Source organism: Phodopus roborovskii, unplaced genomic scaffold (genome assembly GCF_943737965.1).
Source record: "Phodopus roborovskii unplaced genomic scaffold, PHOROB, whole genome shotgun sequence".
NCBI classification, from domain to species: Eukaryota; Metazoa; Chordata; class Mammalia; order Rodentia; family Cricetidae; genus Phodopus; species Phodopus roborovskii.
This window is the reverse complement of record NW_026125506.1, coordinates 11,774,974-11,794,940: the sequence shown is the minus strand read 5'-3', so window position 1 is coordinate 11,794,940 and position 19,967 is coordinate 11,774,974. Positions and strand designations below refer to the sequence as shown.

General features: G+C 52.1%; 1 protein-coding gene across 1 annotated transcript; it reads right to left on the bottom strand.

Moving 5' to 3' along the window:
* Nucleotides 1–946: 946 nt before the first annotated feature.
* Nucleotides 947–19,166, bottom strand: Lrrc43 (leucine rich repeat containing 43). Its single transcript, XM_051176373.1, has 15 exons — nt 19,112–19,166; nt 17,757–17,819; nt 17,527–17,640; nt 17,282–17,418; nt 14,259–14,519; nt 12,582–12,692; nt 10,161–10,300; nt 7,941–8,179; nt 7,245–7,459; nt 6,410–6,759; nt 3,398–3,539; nt 3,112–3,225; nt 2,834–3,022; nt 2,410–2,443; nt 947–1,105 (listed from the first exon to the last, which is right to left on the bottom strand). Exons 1-15 carry the CDS (start codon nt 19,164–19,166, stop codon nt 978–980), a joined length of 2,292 nt encoding a protein of 763 aa, XP_051032330.1. The 3' UTR covers nt 947–977.
* Nucleotides 19,167–19,967: the final 801 nt, after the last annotated feature.

The following is a 19,967-nucleotide window of genomic DNA, read 5'->3' as shown; positions in this document are numbered from 1 at the left end:
AGAAGAGCATGTGGGAGCTGGAGTGAGGCTTATTAGAAAAAGCTGGGAATGCCCCACAAGGCTGAGGAGCAACACCTGAGGGTGTAGCCCAAGACTAAGTGCCTATGGTTTTAGTATCATTCTTGTCGTGGTGGCTTAAGTAACAGAGTGTGAAAGACCTCCCGGGCAGGAGGGAACTAAGGCTGCTAGAAAGCTCTCTGGCTGCAAGGCGGAGCTGGGCCTCTGGGCGATGCGGGGCCGCAGAGCTGTAACTGCTTCGGGGTCTCAGGTGTGAGAAATGGGTCGCAGGTGTGCGAACTCCGCAGCCGTCTGTGCTACTCACTGAGGACGACTCTGGTTTGTTCCGGGACCTGGTAGCCCTCCCAAGCCGCACCACCCCATACCCACCCAAAGGCCCCGAAAAGCCCACTTCCCCGTCCGAACCTCCGTCCCGCAAGGCCAGATCCCCCCACCGTCCCGCGCGCCCTCGCCCTGGGGGTGTCGCCAGCCTCAGGCTCCGGGGAAGTGCGCCCGCGTCAGCTCCATTCTTTCGGCCAGAATCTACCCGGCTGCGGTCGCCGGAGCCCGCGGCGCGGTGTGTCCCGGCAGCCGCCCAGAGCAGACCCGAGACGGAGGGGCAACAGAAAGCCGGCCAGCCAGAGGTGCCCTCAGGGTGCGGCCCCTGCCCCTCCCGGCACTCCCAGACCTACCTAAGCTCCGCTGGGGACCGCGCACCTGCACAGGCTGCAGCTTATCCCCGGAGCGCTAGGCAATCCCCGTGGGCGATGAGCGGGGGCGGGACTTCGGGGGTCCGGGCCACGTGGAAGGACGGCATTCCCGGTGGGGCGGGGCCTCGGGCTCCGCCCCACCTTGCTCTCTGTCCCCGGCTACCTCTGTGGGGCCGCGCCTTACTCCCCTTCGCCCCGCCCTCCACCCCACCGGCCAGCGGCCAGACAGACACCCAAGCTCTAGCCACAGAGCATCCTTTACTCTCACGGCTAGTCAATCAGACTGAGGAATGCTTCCTCCACCGAGCGGAACTGATGCAGCTGGATCTGGATCTCCACGGTCAGGGGCTCTGGCTGATACGAGCCTTCGAAGGTTGGAGTCGCCATTTTTGACTTTTCTAAGAAAATAAAAGTGCAAGCAAATGAGTGGCAAGGGTGCACTTCCCTCATCCTGAAACTTCTAGCCCTGTCCTCGGACTTTGAGGAAGTCAGCTTCCGCAAGAGATCAGGCCTAGAACATTAGCCGTAATAACGCATAAATTCAATTCCATCTCTCGAGATCATTAAATAAGACCCAGATGTTTGAGTTGCAAAAGAAATTAAGTGTTTTTACTGCTAAGTGTAAAAACCTGAGTTCCAGCCCCTCAACCCACCTGTCCCTCTGACCGTGCACGTCCAAGCCACGGCCCATGCACAAAATAAATACATAATTAAAAAGAAAGAAAAAGAAGAAAAGACACTGAGATTAGGGCAGTGGTGGCATACACCCTTAATCTCTTCACTGTACTCAGGAAGCAGAGACAGGAGGATCTCTGAGTTCAAGGCCAGTCTGGTCTACAAAGCTAGTTCCAGGGCAGCCACAGAGAAACCCTGTCTGGAAGAAAAAAGGAAAGACACTGAGGATGTAGCTCAATTTGTGGAGAGCTTTGGTGGCCCAGGCTGGCCAAACTCACAGAGATCCACCTGCCTCTGCCTCTGCCATTAAAGGCATAGGCCATCAGGGCCCAGCCTTCTTTGTTTGCTTGCTTGCTTGCTTCTTGAACCGGTTTCATACAGCCAAGGGTAGCCTTAAACTCAGGCAGCTGAGGATGACCTGAAGCTCTCAGTCCTCCTGCCTGTACCTCCCAGCCTGGCACCACCACGCCCGGCTTGACGTTTTTCTATTAAAGATATTGAGTGCTTAAAAACTAATCTCTGAGTACCATTAATTGTGAATTCAGGGTTAGTGAGTCCCAACTTGGTCAGGGAGACAGAAGCCTGACTCTACAACAATAACGAGAAAAACTCAAAACTAACACATAGGAAACTGGGAGCAGGCAATCCTGAGTTTGAGGCTAGCCTGGACTACACAGGTAGATGAAAGACGAAAGAGGGGACGGGTGGGGAAGGGGAAGGAAGCTAGAAAGCTCCAGCATAAGCAGAACCTAGCTGAGAAATGCAGGTATTCACCGAGTACAGGCTCGGGAAAGCACGGTTGAGCCAGGAAGACTCAGCCCACCCCAGCCCCCACCCCAGAGCCCTCCCAGCGCATGGCAGCCTGCAGCTGGCAGCCAGGCTTCAGCAGCTATCCCAACGATTCTGGAGTGGCTTCCATGCTGGATGAAAGTCACCCAAAGTCCCCTCGTTCCTGGGGTTCTGCACCCAGGATGACCCCTTAGCCTCAGTCCCCACCCCACCCTCAGTGGCCGCAGATGGGACTTACCTTTTTTGGGAACTTTCTTTATCTTCTTTGACTCCTGAAAGAACCACAAGGCCAGGGCTCACTGGGACCAAGGCCAGCCCAGAGGCTGACTCTGGGGACACCCACCCCCTCCCTGGTCCTTGCATTCCCCCAGGAACTGGGTGCTCCTGCTGAGGAGGGTGCCTGACATGGGCCACACTTGAGGAGAAGCTGTCACCACACCATCAAAGGTGCCCAGCAGACTTGACAGACAACCAGGGCCACTCCGAGGTGTCTCCACCCTATCCCTGCCTGGCCCAGCAAGCCATACATAAGGAAGGAAGGAAGGAAGGAAGGAAGGAAGGAAGGAAGGAAGGAAGGAAGGAAGGAAAGAAGGAAGGAAAGAAGGAAGGAAGGAAGGGGGCGGGGCAGGGCCAAAAGGGCAAGACCGCGGGCCCTTTAGTACCCTGGCATAAGTCAGCTTGTCGGACTCAACGGTGCGGACCACCCCAAAATTACACACGGTGGTCACCACTGACTCCCCTGCCAGCAAGGGCTCCAGGCACACCAGGCCACTACCCAGCACACGCAACACGGGCGGGTCCTGGCGAAGCTCCCTGGGAGGCTCCTTTTTTTTCTTGAGTCCCTTTTTTTCCTGTGGGCAAGGCCACAAGCACAGGTGTGAGCAGGACCCGGTCCACTCCCTCCCTGCCCTGAGGTGACCCACGCAGGCCTTGCCGGTACCTTGGCGGCCTCCTCTGCTTTCTGTTTCTTTTCTTTCTCCTTTTTGTCTCCTTTCCCCTTCTTGGCAGGCAAGGGACTCTCCACAGGAGTTGGCATCACAGGCCAGGAGAGGATCTACAGGTCAAGAGCCAGGCTGTGATGAGCAGGGTTACTGGGGTCCCAGCCGCCTTGTCCTTTCTGGAAAGGCTCTGACAGGCAGCGAAGGAGGGAGCCGGGAAATGACAACACGATGATAAAAAGGTCATTGGAAAGGCCAATGAGAGGCCAGAGCCCCTGCTCTGCCCACCTTCTCCTCTACGATGGTCACAGTGGTCCCTGCCAGCAGGAAGGCCTTGACCCGCACCAGCTCCTTGAGGGTATGCTTCATCTCATAGTTGCAAGGGATGACATCGGTCCAGGGCTTGGGGACAGTGCTGAAGAGGACCGTCCTTGGGAATGAGAGACATGTGGTGTAATTGTCAGGGGCTGTGCTGACAACTTGGGGCAAGGCCGAGGGACACCCAAGAAGACAGCCAACACTCGCAAATAGTGAAGGCCAAGACCTGGGCCGGGCAGAGGAACCAAAAGGCCAGGAAGAAACATCGGCAAAGGAGAGACAAATGACTGACCCGATAATTCCTTCTGGGCACGATCAGTGTGGGACAGCGGATGCCCACCAGCTGGAATCCATAAAGGTTTTTGTTTTGAAGTAAAAGTTTCACTCTGTAATCCTGGCTTGCCTGGAACTCAGTAAATAGCTCACACTAGTCTCAAACTTGAAGTAATCCCCCTGTCTCTGCTTCCTAAATGCTAGAATTATAGGTCTGTACCACTATATTCAACTCCCAAGTTAAAAAAAAATCAGCAAAATGGAAAAAAAATCTTAAACACAATCATTACAAAGGGACATTTTAATAGCAATGAGAGTTCTCTTGGGATGTGTGGAAAAGCCGGAATTCCAAAGAACACACAATAAAGAGTTGACAGGGACTGATGGGTGTTCATAGCCAAAGTTCTCAGTAGCATCATTCATAAAGGCCAAGGGTTGGAAGCTTAGCCATGGCTAAGCGGTGGATGGGTAAGAGGAGGTCTCTCCATCACTAGAAGACCACACGGAAGAAAGTACTGACCAGTGCTCAAAGAAATGAGCCAGATATGGAAAGGCAAATGCTGTGATTGTATGGAAGCCAAATCAGGACAGACATATAGAGAGGAGCAGATAGAAAGCCGGGGGAGGGGGGGGGGCAGACAGCTGGGCAAGGGACGTTAAACACAGAGTTCTGATTTGAGATGATGACAAAGAAGCTTGGTCTCCCAGTGATCACTGTGGCTCAGCCCCAGCAACAGGGTTGAAGACGGTATAATCTTGCCAAGGATGATAGCTTCAGATAGCAGCCAACCTTGCAATTGGGCTTTTTGCTAAGGATAAAACTCTGTCAGCTTTAGTCTATGCATATGACTCAGTAAACATCAGGAAAAGAAATGGACTTTAAAATGTGAGTACATGTCAAAGGGCTGTACTGAGCATGTGACCCCGGTGATGGAGAGCTTTGCCCACATGCACAAAGCCCTGGAGTCCACCATCTCCAGCCTCACTCAAAACCACATGTGGTGGCATCTGGAAGGTAGAAGGAAGAACATTAGGATTTGTGTGTGTGTGTGTGGTGCTGGGAGGTTTCAAGACAGGATTTCTCCGTGTTAACAGCTCTAGCTGTCCTGGAACTCGTTCTGTAGACTAGGCTGGCCTTGAACTCACAGAGATCCGCCTTGCCTCCCAAGTGCTGGGATTAAATAGGTGGACCACCATTGCCCAGGGAAGATTAGGAATTTAAGGCCAGTCTCAGCTACATAGTAAAATTGGGCTACGTAGCCCACAGCTAGGTTGGGCTACATGAGCCCCTGTCAAAAAAAAAAAAAAGACAGTTAACAAAAATATCTGAAGCAAATATGGACAGATTTGAAAGGAGACATGAACAACTCAGCAATATTGGGGCAGATTTCAAAACTGTATTTGCAGACCAGCTAGATATCTCAGTGAGTAAAGGAGCTCGACACCAGGCCTAACTACCTGATTTCTACCCCTGGGACCCACATTCTAGCAGTGAACCCAGTCCTGCCAGTTGTCCTCTGATCTCCATACAGAAAACATCGTCCTGAACAGAGAAACTGTCTGGAAAAACAAACAAAAAGTCAACAAAATAACCTTCCTTTCATCAAAAGATATATTCATTCAGAGACATTCACTATAGAGTCCAAGCAGATCTCAAACTCACTATCCTCCTGTCTCAGCTCCCTAAACTGTGGTTACAAGCATGTACCACAATGCTCTCCCTCAAGCGCATGCTCTCTCTCTCTCTGCTTTTGAGACAGGATTTCTCTGTGTAGTCCTGGCTGTCCTGGAACTCACGCTATAGACCAGGCTGGCCTCTAACTCAGACCTGCCTCTGCCTCCCGAGTGCAGTACCACCACTCAGCTAGGCAACAACAACTTGGTTGTTAGGTATGGTGGTGCCTGGAATTTGAGCTACTCAGGGGACTGAGCCAGGAGGGCCCCAAGTTCAAGGCTGGCACAAAGTGAAACAGGGGCTGTGGCTGGGGGAATCTGCCACAGAGCACTTGTCTAGTAGTATGAGGTCATTACTTCTGCCTCTAGTACTGCAAACAAAAGGAAGAACCTATTGCCTTGAAGCCGGGGCCTCGCTATGCTACGTTTTACATGAACACATTCCCAGATGGATTGAAAAGCTCAGAGATTAGGAACACCAGTTGCCACTTACAGAAGACCCAGATTCGGTTCCCAGCATGCACATGGCAGTTTACAACCAGCTCTAACTTCCAATTCCAGAGGACCCTGGACCTTCCAGCCTCCTCCAGCATTAGATACATACACAGTACACTCATGTACGTGCAGGAAAAACATGCATATACAGAAAACAAGCACGTTTGGTTTTTTTGTTGTTGTTGTTCTGATTTTAAAAGAAAAGCAGTAAGAATAGGATTCTAATAGCTGAGATGGACCCTGTATTGACAGCAGAGTCCATGTTTCAGAGAATTTTGTCCTTCACCCCACCCCCCCCAGGCATCAGGGGCTCAGTTGTACTGAGTGGGAGGTTAGGGCTCCGGAAAAGGGTCTGTGGCTAAGCCCAAAGCTACCACTAGCTTACAGCCTACCAGCTAGCTAATGAGAAGACACGGCCTTGGTAGCTCTTTGTGCCTCAGCAGTCAGAACACTCACGGGAAGATGCAAGGGCAGCTCTGGCCCGGGACAAGCACAGATAGACGCTCTGCCTACCCCAACAGCCCAGCCTTCTCCTCTTACCCTGGGGATGGACAGTGCGGTGGATCTATTAGTGGCCGCAGCTTGGACAGCTCTTCTGAAGAGGCAAGAGACTGTGGCAGGGGGGCAGAGCGTATGGAAATGGTTGTCTCCGACTCCTCCATATCTGTTACCCCAGACTCGGCGGAGTCCCCGGCCATCAGATTCATTTCCTCGGCTATAAACTCAGACATCTCCTTGGTTATGACCTCAGGAGACTCCGGATGATGGCCACCTTGGCGGGCCTGGCGAGCCTGTTTGGTCCGGCGCTGGGGCACTGGATGGCTCTGCTGGTCCTCCTCGCCCCCTATCTCATCTAACTGCTCCACACTGGAGGAGGGCTGGACAATCTCCTGGAGAGGACAAACACGCCTCAGACTGTTTCCCACGCACCTCTGGAGAGAGTGCACAGCTCTTACCTGCATCCCAGCCCTCACAGACTCAAAGCATAGCCCGACAACACAAACTCAGGAGGCAGAAACAAGGTCCATCTGAACAAAGATGGTACACTTCTCTGCCTGGGTAGTGTGCTTGGGTTTGCCTGAGATGCAGAGGTCGGCAGGAAACATTGTGAAAATTCTACAGTGGGGCCAGGGACAACTGCCTGAGGGTAAAATTCTGCTCTGCCTCCTCAGGTGTCACAGGGCAGAAGGTGAGCGGGGGCTGAGACTCACCCTGCCTGGGGGAGGGGATATCAGGTGGAAACCAGGTCCCTGCATGGAGGGGCGTGTGATTCTGTGTTGAGGAATTTTGGGGCCATAGAAAGCTGTCCTGTGTGCATACAAAAGCCCGCAGGCCTGTGTGAAGTCCAATCGGCCCCTTAGATAGCAGGAAATACCTCAGCCAGAACACTGTCTGGATGTGTCTCCGCCATCCCACTGTGGGACACATTCCCTTCGCTGTCTTCATCTTCCACAAAGTCATAGGTCACATAATAGCTGTAGCTGATGAAAGGCCCTTCAGGCCCTGGCTCTGGGTCCAAGACAGAGGAGTCCATGACCCCCCTGACATTTCCAACAGTCACCACAAACTGTGCCTCACGTGCCAACAGGTCTGCAAGGAGTAAAGGCAGGGCTGAGAGAGAGCGGCTGGAGTGGGAAAGCAAAGGCATAGGTCTGGTGACACCCCCCCCCCCAGAGTTAGAGTTGGGTCTCCGCCAAGTTCAGTGGGAGTGAGTTGGGGATGAGCCTTGTTTTCCTATTTGCCAAATTGGTTGCTGAGAGGTGCTTGGCAGAGGCAGTTCTGAGGGAGGGGGAGGTGGAGAACACCAGCTCCTTCATCTGGTGCCTGTGACTACTACCATCATCACTCACCCCGGGGGATGCCAAAGGGCTCTGATGCACCTTGTATCAGGGGCCACAAGGGGGTGATGTCCAGCCACCATAGAAACAAAGAGCCACAGAAGCGGCCCAAGTCCCAGCCACAGCGTCCCACAAGAGAAAGCCCAAGCCAGGCACCTAGTGGAGCTGCTGGCTAGCTGAGAGGGCTGAGGTGGGCAAAGCCGAGGTCAGGGTGCGTGCTGCACTGCACCTACCACCATGTATGCTGAGTCCCCGGAAGTGGTGCTTCTCGCTGGGAGACACGGTGATGTCGTCCAGCACACAGAGGTGTGCCAGGCTGTCCACGGCAAAGCCGCGGTAGTAAGGCACCAGGGCCAGTGGGTTGCCCTGCAGTATTAGCAGCCTCAGGTGCTGCAAGGTACCGAGACTAGCTACCATGCTCTGCACGTCCGTCAAGTCGTTGAAGCCCAGGTCCAGGGAGACGAGTTTGGGCCTGGAAGGTTGGCCAAGATGCTGCTTAGGGAGCTGGGTGAGTGAAGGCACAGCGCTCTGGGCCACATACCTTTCGTCTGGACCCAGATTAGCTCCTGAGCCTATGTTTCCGTTTCTCTTCCAGAACACAGACTGTGTTCATGGACTCTCTCCGCCCTTCCCACCTCACTTCTGCCTGTACTCCCCTCTCTGTTAACTTATCAGCCCAGCGCTGTGCCTCTAGAATGTTCTTCACAGATCCCCACTGACAGACATGCCGGACGCCGCTGCAGGAGGGTAGATGAGGGAGAAGGGAGAGGACGGGGACCTGGAAGGGGGTGCACCAGGCTGTGGCATCCAGAGATGTTGAGCTGGAACCCTCTCTTCAAAGCAATAATGGCCGTGGCCACAGGGAGCATGCCTGCGTCTCACAGGGGATATGAGAGGGGAGAATGGGGTAGTATGAGCAGATGAGAGGACTGGCCTCCAGCAGGGACAAAGACGCAGGAGCAGGCAGAGCTCTGCCCCACGCCACAAACTACAGAGCAAGCTGACTCTGAGGCCAGAGGCCAAAGAAGCACCGGGGAATATCGTCACACCAACTGTCGTGGTCACCCAGTGGCTTTCCCACAGGCTGAACCCAGCTTCTCCACGCTCCCCCTTCTGCCTCGCCTCTCACCACGTCCTGTTCTGCTATGATGGCCATTGGCCAGTCCCTGGAAAGTGGCAAGGGGAACTATGCATCATCACAGGCCTTGAACAATGTCATTCTTCCTCAAGAGAACTGGGGAGAGCCAGGCGGTGGTGGCGCACGCCTTTAGTCCCAGCACTCGGGAGGCAGAAGCAGGAGGACAATAAACAAAAACAAAGAGAGAGAGAGAGACAGAGACCTGGGGAGAAATGGATTCCCAGGTTCCCAGGAAAGATCTCCCTTCTAACCGTAGAAAAAATGGGGTTCATGCAAGCTTTTTGTCAAATCCAGAGCTAGCATTAAGCCCAAGGTTAGAATACATACTTTGAATAAAAAGCCAGATACTTGCGCTCAGCCAGTGGCATGAACCTAATGGTCCCAGGAGACCGGCTGCATGGTTTCCTATCTGTGTTGTTTGCTGAAGGCAGCAGACAATGCAAGGGATGGGGGGGGGGGGCTGAGACGATGCAGATAGGATGGCAGCGGCAGAGACCATCTCCAAGAGGGAATGAATGGTTAGACCGTCCTTAAGAAACTGGGGTCGGGTGTAGGAGGGGATCAGGAGTTTACCATATCTTCAGATATGCATTGCGTTTGAGGCAAGCTTGGGCTACATTAGATCCTGTCTTCAAAAGGAAGGGGTGAGGGGAAGGGAAGGAAGGGGGAGGGGAAACAGAAGGGGAAGGGGCGGCATAAACCGCCACCTGTGGGAGTACCCTGGGGTGCTAAAGTCCTGAGGCTTCTTTCTCCCAGGGGCATCTTTCTGCCCCCATGATGGTCTTTTATAAATGGCGACTGGTTTCTTCATACTTCTCACATCCTGAATTTGAAAATTTCCACTGTTAATCCTCCGAGGAAACAAAAAATGGGGGACGGGGTTCCCTGATCTCTCATGAATGTTCTGCTACAGTGGCAACCCAAGAGTTGTCTCTAACAGTGGTTCTCAGTGTGGGGCGCTTTTCCCCTAGGAAGACTTTGGGCTCTACCTGCAGAAATTTTTCATTTCCACAAGGAAGGGCAGGGAGAGGTAGAGAGAGACCCAGCAGCTGGAGGCCATGTGCTGCTAAGTGTCCCCCAGACACGATCAGCTGCAATGTCACAGAGCCGTGCTGAGGACCCTGTCATAAGACACGGGTTCCACTCCCGCCCACCAGCCCTGTCATCAGTAGGACTTTGTGAGTGAGCGAGAATAAAATTCTAGTGTGGGTTTTAGCAGCCATGGAGAAGTCACAGAACTCGCAAAGCGAGTCCTCCGGCCCCCACACCTCTCCCTTCATGGCTGTCCCTCCTTTCACCCAGGCTCCCAAGTTACCAGTTGTTGGAGGTGACATACAGACTCTCCAGAGGCCCCAGCAGTTTGTTGTGGCCTAGCCCCAAGTGCTGCAGGTTTGGGGGTGGCGGTGAGCACAGACACTCCATACTGGTGATCAAGTTGCCATATAGCTCCAGCACCTGAGAAAGGATAGCACCAACCATGACTGACGGGCTTGTCTCACGCACCCGGCTCCTAATCTCCTAACCCCACCCAGGGAGACACAGCAGAAGAGTATGAGTTGCCAACTTGCTTTAAAAAATATAGTAAGAGGCTGGCTCGTTGCTCGGTTGGTAGAGACCTGACGGAGCATGTGCAGGATCCCTGGTGATACCTCCAGCACTGAATAACCCAGCATGCTGCGTGCTCCTGTAAGCCCAGTATTTGAGAGGTGGAGGCAGGAGAATAGAGTTCAAGATTGCCGGGCAGTGGTGGCACAACCCTTTAATTGCGGCACTGGGGAGGCAGAGGCAGGCGGGTCTCTGTGAGGTGGAGGTCAGCCTGGTCTACAGAGTGAGTTCTAGGACAGCCAAAGCCACACAGAGAAACCCTGACTTCAAAAAAAAAAAAAAAAAAGTTAAGACCATCCTTGGCTACTTAGTGAATTTGAGGAGACCCTGTCTCAAAAAAGGGGGTTTGGATGGGAACTAGTAAAAGCCCTTGGTGTGCGAGCCAGATGACCAGAGTGGAAACAACTATAAAGCTGTCCCTAATCTGACATGCGCCCTGTGGCACATGTGCTCCCTACACACAGAATAATGTAGGAAGAGTGGGTGCCGCGGCGTGTCCCTATAACCGGGTACTCAGGGCCCAGAAACGGAAGGCTCCAACTTCTGCCTAGCCTGGGCTACACAGCAAATTCCAAGTCAGCCTGGACTACAGGGCAACACCTTGTCTCAAAAGAGAAAGGGAATGGGGGGGGGGCAGGAAGAACCGATTGCAGCAGAAGGGAAGGTCGTTTACAGAGGTGGTGGGGAGTGGTGGGGATCAGATGCATACAGCCTAGAGTCGTCGCCCCCCCCCCGTGACAGGGTTTCTCTGTGTAGCTCTGATTATCCTGGAACTTGCTCTGCAGACCAGGCCAGCCTCGAACTCCCACCCCAGCACTCTCTTAGCCTACGGGAACACACAGGGAGGGGTGGGCCATAGAATAAGCTCTGCTTCAGCAGCCTTCTTTCCTTCACAGGGACTTCTTGCCTAAGGCCCACCTGGTACTGTCTTGAGCGTGGGGCGGAGACAAGGCATGATGACTGCTATCTCAGCATTGAACGTCAGTGGTGCCATTTTGATAAGCTTAGCTGAAGACTCAGGATGAAGTCCGGCGTGTGTGTGCGTGTGTGTGTGTGGGGGGGGTGTGGAGGCCAGAAGAGAGTCTCAGCTTCTTCAGAGACCACTTGTTTTTTTGAGGGGTCTCCCACTGACCTGGAACTTGCTATATAGACAAGCTGGCTGGCCAGATGGTCCCAACGATCCCCCTGTCTCTGTCTCTCCAACACTGACATTAAAAGCATACCCCACATTTTTCACATGGGTTCTGGAGCCCCAACTCAAGCATTCATGCTTGCAAGGCAAGCTCTTTCCTGACAGCCAGCTATCTCTCCTACCTAGCTCCTCATCTATTGTTTTAATGTGACAAATTTTATGTCAAGTATACAATCCACAGGCTTTAATTACATTCACGGTGCCAGCTACCATCTTCACCTCAAACAGGCATCCGAAAGAAACACAAGCAAACAAAAAACCCACTAAGCAGTAAGCTTCCTAGCCTGAGACCTCTACTGGCTTTTATTTCTGTGGATTTTTCACTTCTACATATTTCATTAAGTGCAAGTTTACATAAGATCTCTCTCTTGGGGCTGGAGAGATGAGTCAGCAGTTATGAGCATTGGCTGCTTTTCCAGGGGACCTGGGTTCAACTACCAGAACCTACATGGCAGCTCACAACTGTTGTATAACTCCTATTCCAGGGATTCCAACAATCCTCACACAGACATACATGAATGCAAAACACCAATGCACATAAAATAGCAGCAAATAATTTAAAAACTCCCTTTCTCTTTAAAACCTGGTTTCTTTCATCTATTGTGACATTCTCTAAGTGACTATCAGTATCCTTCCTTTTTATAAGAGAACAATGTCCCATTGCATGGAGAGGCCACATTTGCTCATCTGTTCATCTGGTCACAGGTTTCGGGTCATTCCCCTTTCTGGCTGCTGTGCCTCCCTTTGGTTCTTGGGGCATGCACCATGGAGGGGAGGGACTGCAGAGTCCCACAGGATTCAGTACCTTTCAGAGGAACATGTTGTAAAAGCTGGGGCTGGATCTCAGCACACAGCCACCCTAGCCTGAGCTATGAGGGACAGGTTGGGGCAGGGACCTCTGAGCTGCTGGCTCAGACCCCATAAAGACAGGATCCGTACCTTCAACGTTGGGGGCAGATTGTTAGCATCGATTTCCTCAATTTTGTTGGCACTCAGAACCAACTCCTCCAGCTTCAGAAATTTTAAGAGGTCTTTGTCCACAAGGCTCACCTGAAAGGAAAGGAAGGGAAACCGAGGACTCTGGCAAGCCAGGTAGCACACTCATATTAGGAGGGTAACAGCTGTGTTAGCCACTGTTCTGCTGCTGTGACAAAAGGCCGCCACAAAGCCACTTAAGGAGAGTTCGGGCTTCTGGCTCCAGAGGGCTAGACGTCCATAACGGAGGGGAGGGCATGGCAGCAGGCGCAGGAAGCTGAGTGATCACGTGCCAACCACACACAGGAAGCAGAGAGAACAAGGAAGCGGGGGAAGCTACAGACCCTTAGTGATGGACTTCCTCCAGCAAGGCTGCACCTCCCAAAGGCTCCGATACAAGTGTCCAGACACCTGACATCTGCGGGTGACATCCCTCAGTTGAAGTGCTACAACTGCTCACCCATTCCTAGTTAAGCCCCAACCTCCATCAACTTCCCACTCTTTCCCTCCCACACAGCCACCACACGGCAGAGTTCTGAGGGGTAAGGGGCTCTTGCAGCCCAGTCCACCTCTAAAAGCGAGCTTCTGCTCTCCATCCCAGTGGATCACGGGACTCTTGGGAGAACAAGAACAGCCCAAGAACTACTGCCATGAGAGGACCAGCCCTCGGGGTAATTCCATCTTGCTGCAAGCTGCCATCCTTCCCCTGGTGGGACAGAGTCTCCGGAGACTGGCAGAGCACACAGAAACATTTGTTGGCATGGTCTGGTTTTGCCTGCACCCTGTTGTCTGAGCCTTACAGTCACATCTACAGCTTTAGCTCTGCATGGTACTGAGAACTCAGGCCTACAAAAGCCCCTCTGTGAACTCAGAGACAAACAAAACAGGACTTTGGTAAATGGACGAATGGAAGGATGGAGGGAGATGTGGATAGGGAGGGGAATGTTTGTATCCATCACTTCTATAAGCAACTCAATAAACATACTCATCAACATGAGCTTCAGGGAGTCATTCTTAGGGCTGTTGGAACTTCCTGTTAAATTTTACATCTTCCCAAGAAAATCATATAACAGGTGGCCTGCTGGGTCTTCCAGAATTACTGTGGGTCAGATGGAGCAAGGCCTACCAGCTGCCTCATCACCCTACCCATGAGTCCCAGTTTCCTATAGCCTCAAGGACATCAGAAGTCCTTCCAGGATGAGTTTCCATTTCCTACAGTGACCAAGTCTCCTAGTGTGTCCAGGACTGGGGGTTTTCCCCAGGACCCAGAAAGTTCCAGACAAAATGGTCTGAGTGGGTCACAGGAGAAAGAAGGAAGGATACAGGGAGGCTAGGCATCCTTGCCATTTCAAAAGCAGACTTACTTGATGTTAACCAATCCTCTCCAGACTCTCTCTTCACACTTCCAAGTAAAAGGAAGCATCATGGTCCCTTGAAATGTCTTTACTAGAGGGCCCACTGCAGAGTGTGCAAGGAGTCAGCCAAAGAAGATACAGGATTGAGCTTCTCCAGGGTTAGAGACAGAGATACATACACAACCAAGGTCACCGAGGCCCTCCTACTGCATAAGGAGAGCCCTAAAGGACAGGGTTCCCCAGCACTGGATCCCTCTCCTTTCCAGTGCTCATGCCAAGCACTGACCTCCTTGTCCACCATGCGCAGGGACCGGAAGTAGGAGTAGAAGAAAGTGTCTTTGATCATCAGTGGATTCTGGATGGCCAGTTCTCTCAGGAACCGGTCCTCAGTACTGGAATCCTTCAGCAGAGCCCAGGGCGAGTGCTCGCTTTGCACCAGGTCGAGCAGGGCCTCCACAGTCTCTTCCCTGGCACTCAAGGTCTCTTCCTCCTCGGGGACCAAGTCCCTCCAGGCTCGCCATGTTTGAGGAAGAAAGCGTGACTTATTCTGCAGAAGGAGAGATGGAACCCTTCTCACATTGACTTATTGCGTTGTGCCTGGGTATGTGTTCGTGTGTTCATCACAGCGAGAGCATGTGGGGCTTTGTAGAAGTCAGGGTTTTCTGGAGGAACAGAGTTTACAAAACATGAAACCACACACCCACACAGGATTAAAGGGGACTTAGAATGGCCTATAGGCCGTGGTCCAGCTAGTCCAACAGTGGCTGTCTACCAATGAAAGGTCCAAGAATCCAACAGAGACCCAGTCCACAAGGCTGACCGTCTCAGCTCGACTTCAGAATACGCCAGAACCCTGAAGAAGTAAACGCTAATGCCAGAGCAGCAGTGGACTTGCCAGGGAGAGCAAGAGAAGTAGGCAGAGAGAGCAAGCTTCCTTCTTCCATGCCCCTTAGGCTGTCACCAGAGGGTGTGGCCCAGACAAATGTGGATCGTCCCACCTCAAAAGAGCCTTTAAAAGTGGGTCTTCTAGCCAAGTGGTGATGGTGTACACCCTTAGTTCCAGCACTTGGGAGGCAGACACAGGCAGAGCTCTGTGAGTCTGAGGCCAGCCTGGTCTACAAAGTGAGTTCCAGGACAACCAGGGCTACACACACAAAGAGAGAAACCCAGTCTCAAAAAAAAAAAAAAAAAAAAAAACAAAAAAAAACAAAAAAAAAAAAAAAAAAACCAAACAACACAACAGCAGCAAAAAGTAGGCCTTGTCACTTCAGACGACTTTAATTCAGGTAAAAACTACCTCGCAGATGTCCCCAGCTACCTGGAGTTTAGCTCATTCTAGAAGTAAGCAAGAATAGCTATCACAGGCTCACAGAACAATCTGCAGGAACTGTTTGTCTCCTGCTACCATGTGGTCCCCAGGGATCAGGGTTGACAGGAAGAACTTTACCCCTGAGCCACTGCTCTGGTCCTGGTCTTATGTAGACCAGGTTGGCTTTGACTCACTGCATAGCAGATGGCTATCTTGAACCCCTTCAGCCTCCTGCTTCCACCTCCCAAGTTGAGGGTCTTCAGCCATGCATCCCTACACTAGGTGTGAGGAGATGTAGGCACTCAAACTCAGGGTTCTGTGAATGCCAGAAAGCACTCTGCCTACTGAGCTATGTGCCTGGCACATGGTAATTATTTGTGGGGGGCAGAGCTTTGCTGTACAGTCCCAGCCCCTCAAGTGCTAGGGCTGCCGATGTGTGTCAGCAAGACACAGAATAGTTCAAAGACCAGTTTAGTCCTCACTTCACTCTGGAGTAGATTTTGGCACTCAGTGGTTAAGAGTACTTGCTGCTCTTCTAGAAGACTCAAGTTCAGTTCCCAGCACCCATGTCAAGCAGCTCACAATCGCCTGTAATCCCAGCTTCAGGAGATCCAATGCTGTCTTCCAGCCTGAGAGCGCCCGCCCTGACATGAGCATGCCCACACGGAGATGTGATGAATACAAGATTTCATGTTTGACACGACAATACAAGTGTGTACAGGAGGCTCAGTGGGCAATCTGGGAACCCGAGAATTCACTGAGGGAAGGCGTTCTGAAGAGGCAGCAAGGTAAAAGGTGAAATTTGAGCTTTGGTGAGTAAAAGATGAGTCTGCTCCTCAGAATCTACCGCCTCCAGGCAACAGTTGAAACATGGCTCTTTGGATTTTTATGGGCTTGTTTTATTTGGTTTGGTTTGGTGCCGGGGGTGGGACTAAAGGCCTCACCCTGGACACTTACCGACAATACTCCGCCACCTAGCTACATCACTCTCCCTAGATCCATCTTTGAAGTTCTAAAGCTTAGAACAGCACCTAGCACAGGGTAGCCATTCAGCATGCGTCTGTTGACTAAACAAATGGAGTACATCGCTGATGGGCGGCTATTTTCCTCTACAGCAGGAAAGGCAGTTTGGCTGTTTTACTTAGGGTAGAGTGTGGAGAGGCTCGGCTGACAGCCTCATTAGATGGACCTCTAAATCTCATCATGCTTCCTGCCCTTACCCTGTGCACCCAGCTGGTGACATCGAGGGTGAATGCACACGGGGAGGTAATAAGGAAAGGACTTTGCTGCCCTGCTGGACCAGAGTTTTCCCCCCAGCTGTGCTGAGTATGCCCTTGGCTATCTTTCCCTCAGTCTCTCCTCAGCCTGGAAGGAGGGCAGGGTCATATAGCACCCTAGGCATCCCAAGTCCAGCACAGCTACATGAGGAAAGGGGACAGGGATAGAGGGGCAGAAGACCCTTCCCACCCGATCCTCAGGAAGGGGAAAGCTAGTCCCATAGCCCCAGAGCACAGGGGATCCATGTTCTCTACTTATTCTCATGAGGGGTTGTAGAGCAAACTGTTGGAGACCAAAGCTCTCCATTCAGGGATCTCGTCACTATGGCATCTGGAGCCTGGCCAGCCAGGTGCTCTAGGTTAGCATGAGGCCAAAAGGTCAGCTTGATGTGCTGGGTCAGTCCATTCTGGATCAGTGTTCCCATGGCAAGGTGGGCACTTGGTCCTTTAACTCCTTCGATGTTCTACTCCCCTCAGTTCACCCCAACTCCCAAATCAGCCAATGCCAAATGATCACATTGCTGACCTCCCCTCAGGCCTCAAACTTGTATCTGAGCATGTCCTGACCCCTAAGGCAGCCTAGTTCCCAGCTAGGTACCACCTACTCCGGTCTACTCCCTGCAGCTACTCTGGCCCAGTCCCAGGTCCACCCCTGTGTCCCTTCTCTCCCTTACTGCCTGCCCCCCGCCCCCCGCCCCCCCCCCCCGCGTGGTGAGCACGCACCCAGCTCCCGGTGCCACATGGGAATTCACGCAGACACAGCTTCCGCAGGTGCTCATGCACAGCGGTGCTCAAGGTCCCGGGTATGCCCTTGGTCTTACTGCTCCTCGAGCTGGAGTCTCTGCTCTCCATGCGGAAGGCTTGCGAAGAAGGCTCGTTGCTAGGCAACCTCTAGACGCGTTACCATGGGTGCGGAAGCTGGTGGACGCTAACTTTCCCAGCAGCAAAGACCCCGGTTGAGCTCCTACCCCCTTGGCGGCAGCACCTTGGAACATCAGGCGGTGGGCGCCTCTTAGGGGATTCTTTCCCTCCTCTCACATACTGTCTGTGGAAAGTGTTGACTGTTGCCCCATTTGGTAGATCTGAAGAGGAAAAATCAGCCCAAGGTTAAACATCTTAGGACTCCAATTAGGGGATCCCAGTATGATTCTCTGTTTATCCGTGAACCATTTGACCACTAGACCCATTTTAGACTCACCCGATTTTATCTTGCCATCCCCCGAAGCACCTCCACACAGTAGGGGCTCTCCGCTGGTGGTCTCTGAAATTAATGGAATGAAGTGACTAGTAAATGCAACATCTTTGTTGAGGTATGATTTGTGAACCCTAAAACTCAGAGTGCACAATTCTGTGATTTCTGGTATAATCACTGTGAACCTAATCATTTTCCCTCAAGTTACAAACCAATGAAGCAAATGGGCATTCTACCATCTGCTCAGCCAGTGGCAAACAGTGATTCACTTTGGTATCTATGCATTTGTTAGCTTATTCCAAAGGTGGAGACATATGCAAGATTGTTTTAATGTCTTTTTGTTTTATCTGTGATGTTTTCAAGATTCATCCACAGGGCCCAGGCTGGTTTCAGACAAGGACCCTGATCCGATCCTTCTACTCCACTCCCTGAGTCCTGGGACTACAAAGCGTGTGCCACCATGCAGGGCTTCACAACTTGTTTATTGTTTATCGGGCTTCACTATACTTTTTTTAAACTGTTGCTAGTGTGTGTCTTTGCCTGGGTGTAAGTGTGTACACCACATGGAAGCCTGGTGCCTATAGAGCCAGAAGCAGGTATTGGATTCCCCTAGGACTGGAGTCCCAGACAATTGTGAGCTGCCATGTCAGTCCTGGGAACTGAACCTGGGTCCTCAGGAAGAGCAGCCTGTGTTCATAACTGCTGAGCCATCTCTCCACTCCCCCAGTTAGTGGTTTTAAGTTGCAATTTAAGTTGTAAATATCTGGAGAGCTGAGATTTCCCCTTGGCTTCAGGATGTGGTCAGCTCTGGAGAGTCCAGTGAACTTAAGGCACGCCCCTGCTGTCTTCACCACCCCCCCCCCTTTCCCGTCACTTTGTCTTTCTCACCCAGCTTCGTGACAGTGCAAACTACTCTGGCTTTTCCCTTGATGCCACAGTGAGACTGCTACCCCAGCTACTTATTCAAAGACCCTCGCAGAGCGCCTGTGACCGCAGTTTTACAACCTACAGAGGCTGTGCAGGCCTATCTTTGGTCCTTCCGTTCCATGGCTTACGAGGGTACCAGTCATGTCCTCTGGGTGAAAGCCACTTCTCAGCTTGTTTCATGGCAGCTTCCCTTTCCTTCCTTCCTGGGCGCATTGTCTTCGACTGTACACCACGTCACCTTCCCTCTTGTTTTCCTTTTCTTCCAGCTCCTCTTCTGCTGGTTTTCTGCTGTAGGCTTGCTATTGTGTCAGGCACTGTATGGCAATGGGCATCTCCAGTTCCCTCCTGTGTTAGGAATCCAAGTCCAGTGCGCTGCTAAGATCTCCAGCTGTTTTCCATGCTTTTCGCCTCAGTGTCAGGACCCAAGTACTTACCTTCCTCACGCCCCAAATGCTCTCCCCGCTCCATCTTCTTACCCAGCACTGCCATGTACCCATTTGCCTATGCCAGAAACCTCTAAGTAGCCCTCACTTCCCTCCTGTTCCTCCAACTCCACAGCCAGCCATCTTCTCTGGATTTTACCTCTTCTACATTTTTCCAGGCCACATCTCTTTGTATCCACTTCTCCAATTACCCTGGTTCATCCATGAATTTGTGCTGTTTGAGATCCAGTCAAGACATCCTTGGGGTCATTAAAGGTGTAGAATATAGGTCAAAGATGGAGGCCTTGGAGATATGTCCATGAAGAAAAGAGCCAAGCAGGCAGGTGCTTAGTCTGGAACCCTGAGAAAGCAGGACAGAGCATGTGGTTACAGAAGGGAAGAGGGGGCTTGGGAAAGCAACTGTGTTTACCACTGCTCTGCCAGATTGGATTTTTCTTTGTTTCCTTTTTGGAGACAGAGTCTCTTCCTGGCCTGCGACTCACTATGCAGACCAGGCTGGCCTCAACCCCACAGACATCTGACTGTCTCTGCCTCCCGAGTGCTGGGATTAAAGGTGTGTGTAACCACGCCTAGCTCAGACTGTATTTTAGTGTATGTGTTAATGTGTGTGAGTGGGGTAGGGCACTCCTATGTAGAAGTCAGAGGACAATTCTGGGTCTGAACTTTCCACTTCGGTGTAGGCAGGGTCTCTTTACTGTTCTCAGGTGCATACACCAGGCTAACTGGTCTACCAACTTCAGGGAATCCTCTTGTCTCCACCGGCTCTCGGCAGGAGGGCTAGGGCTATGAACACCTAGTACTGTGCCCAGCTTTATGTGGGCTCTGAGGATTTGTCCTCATGTCTGGA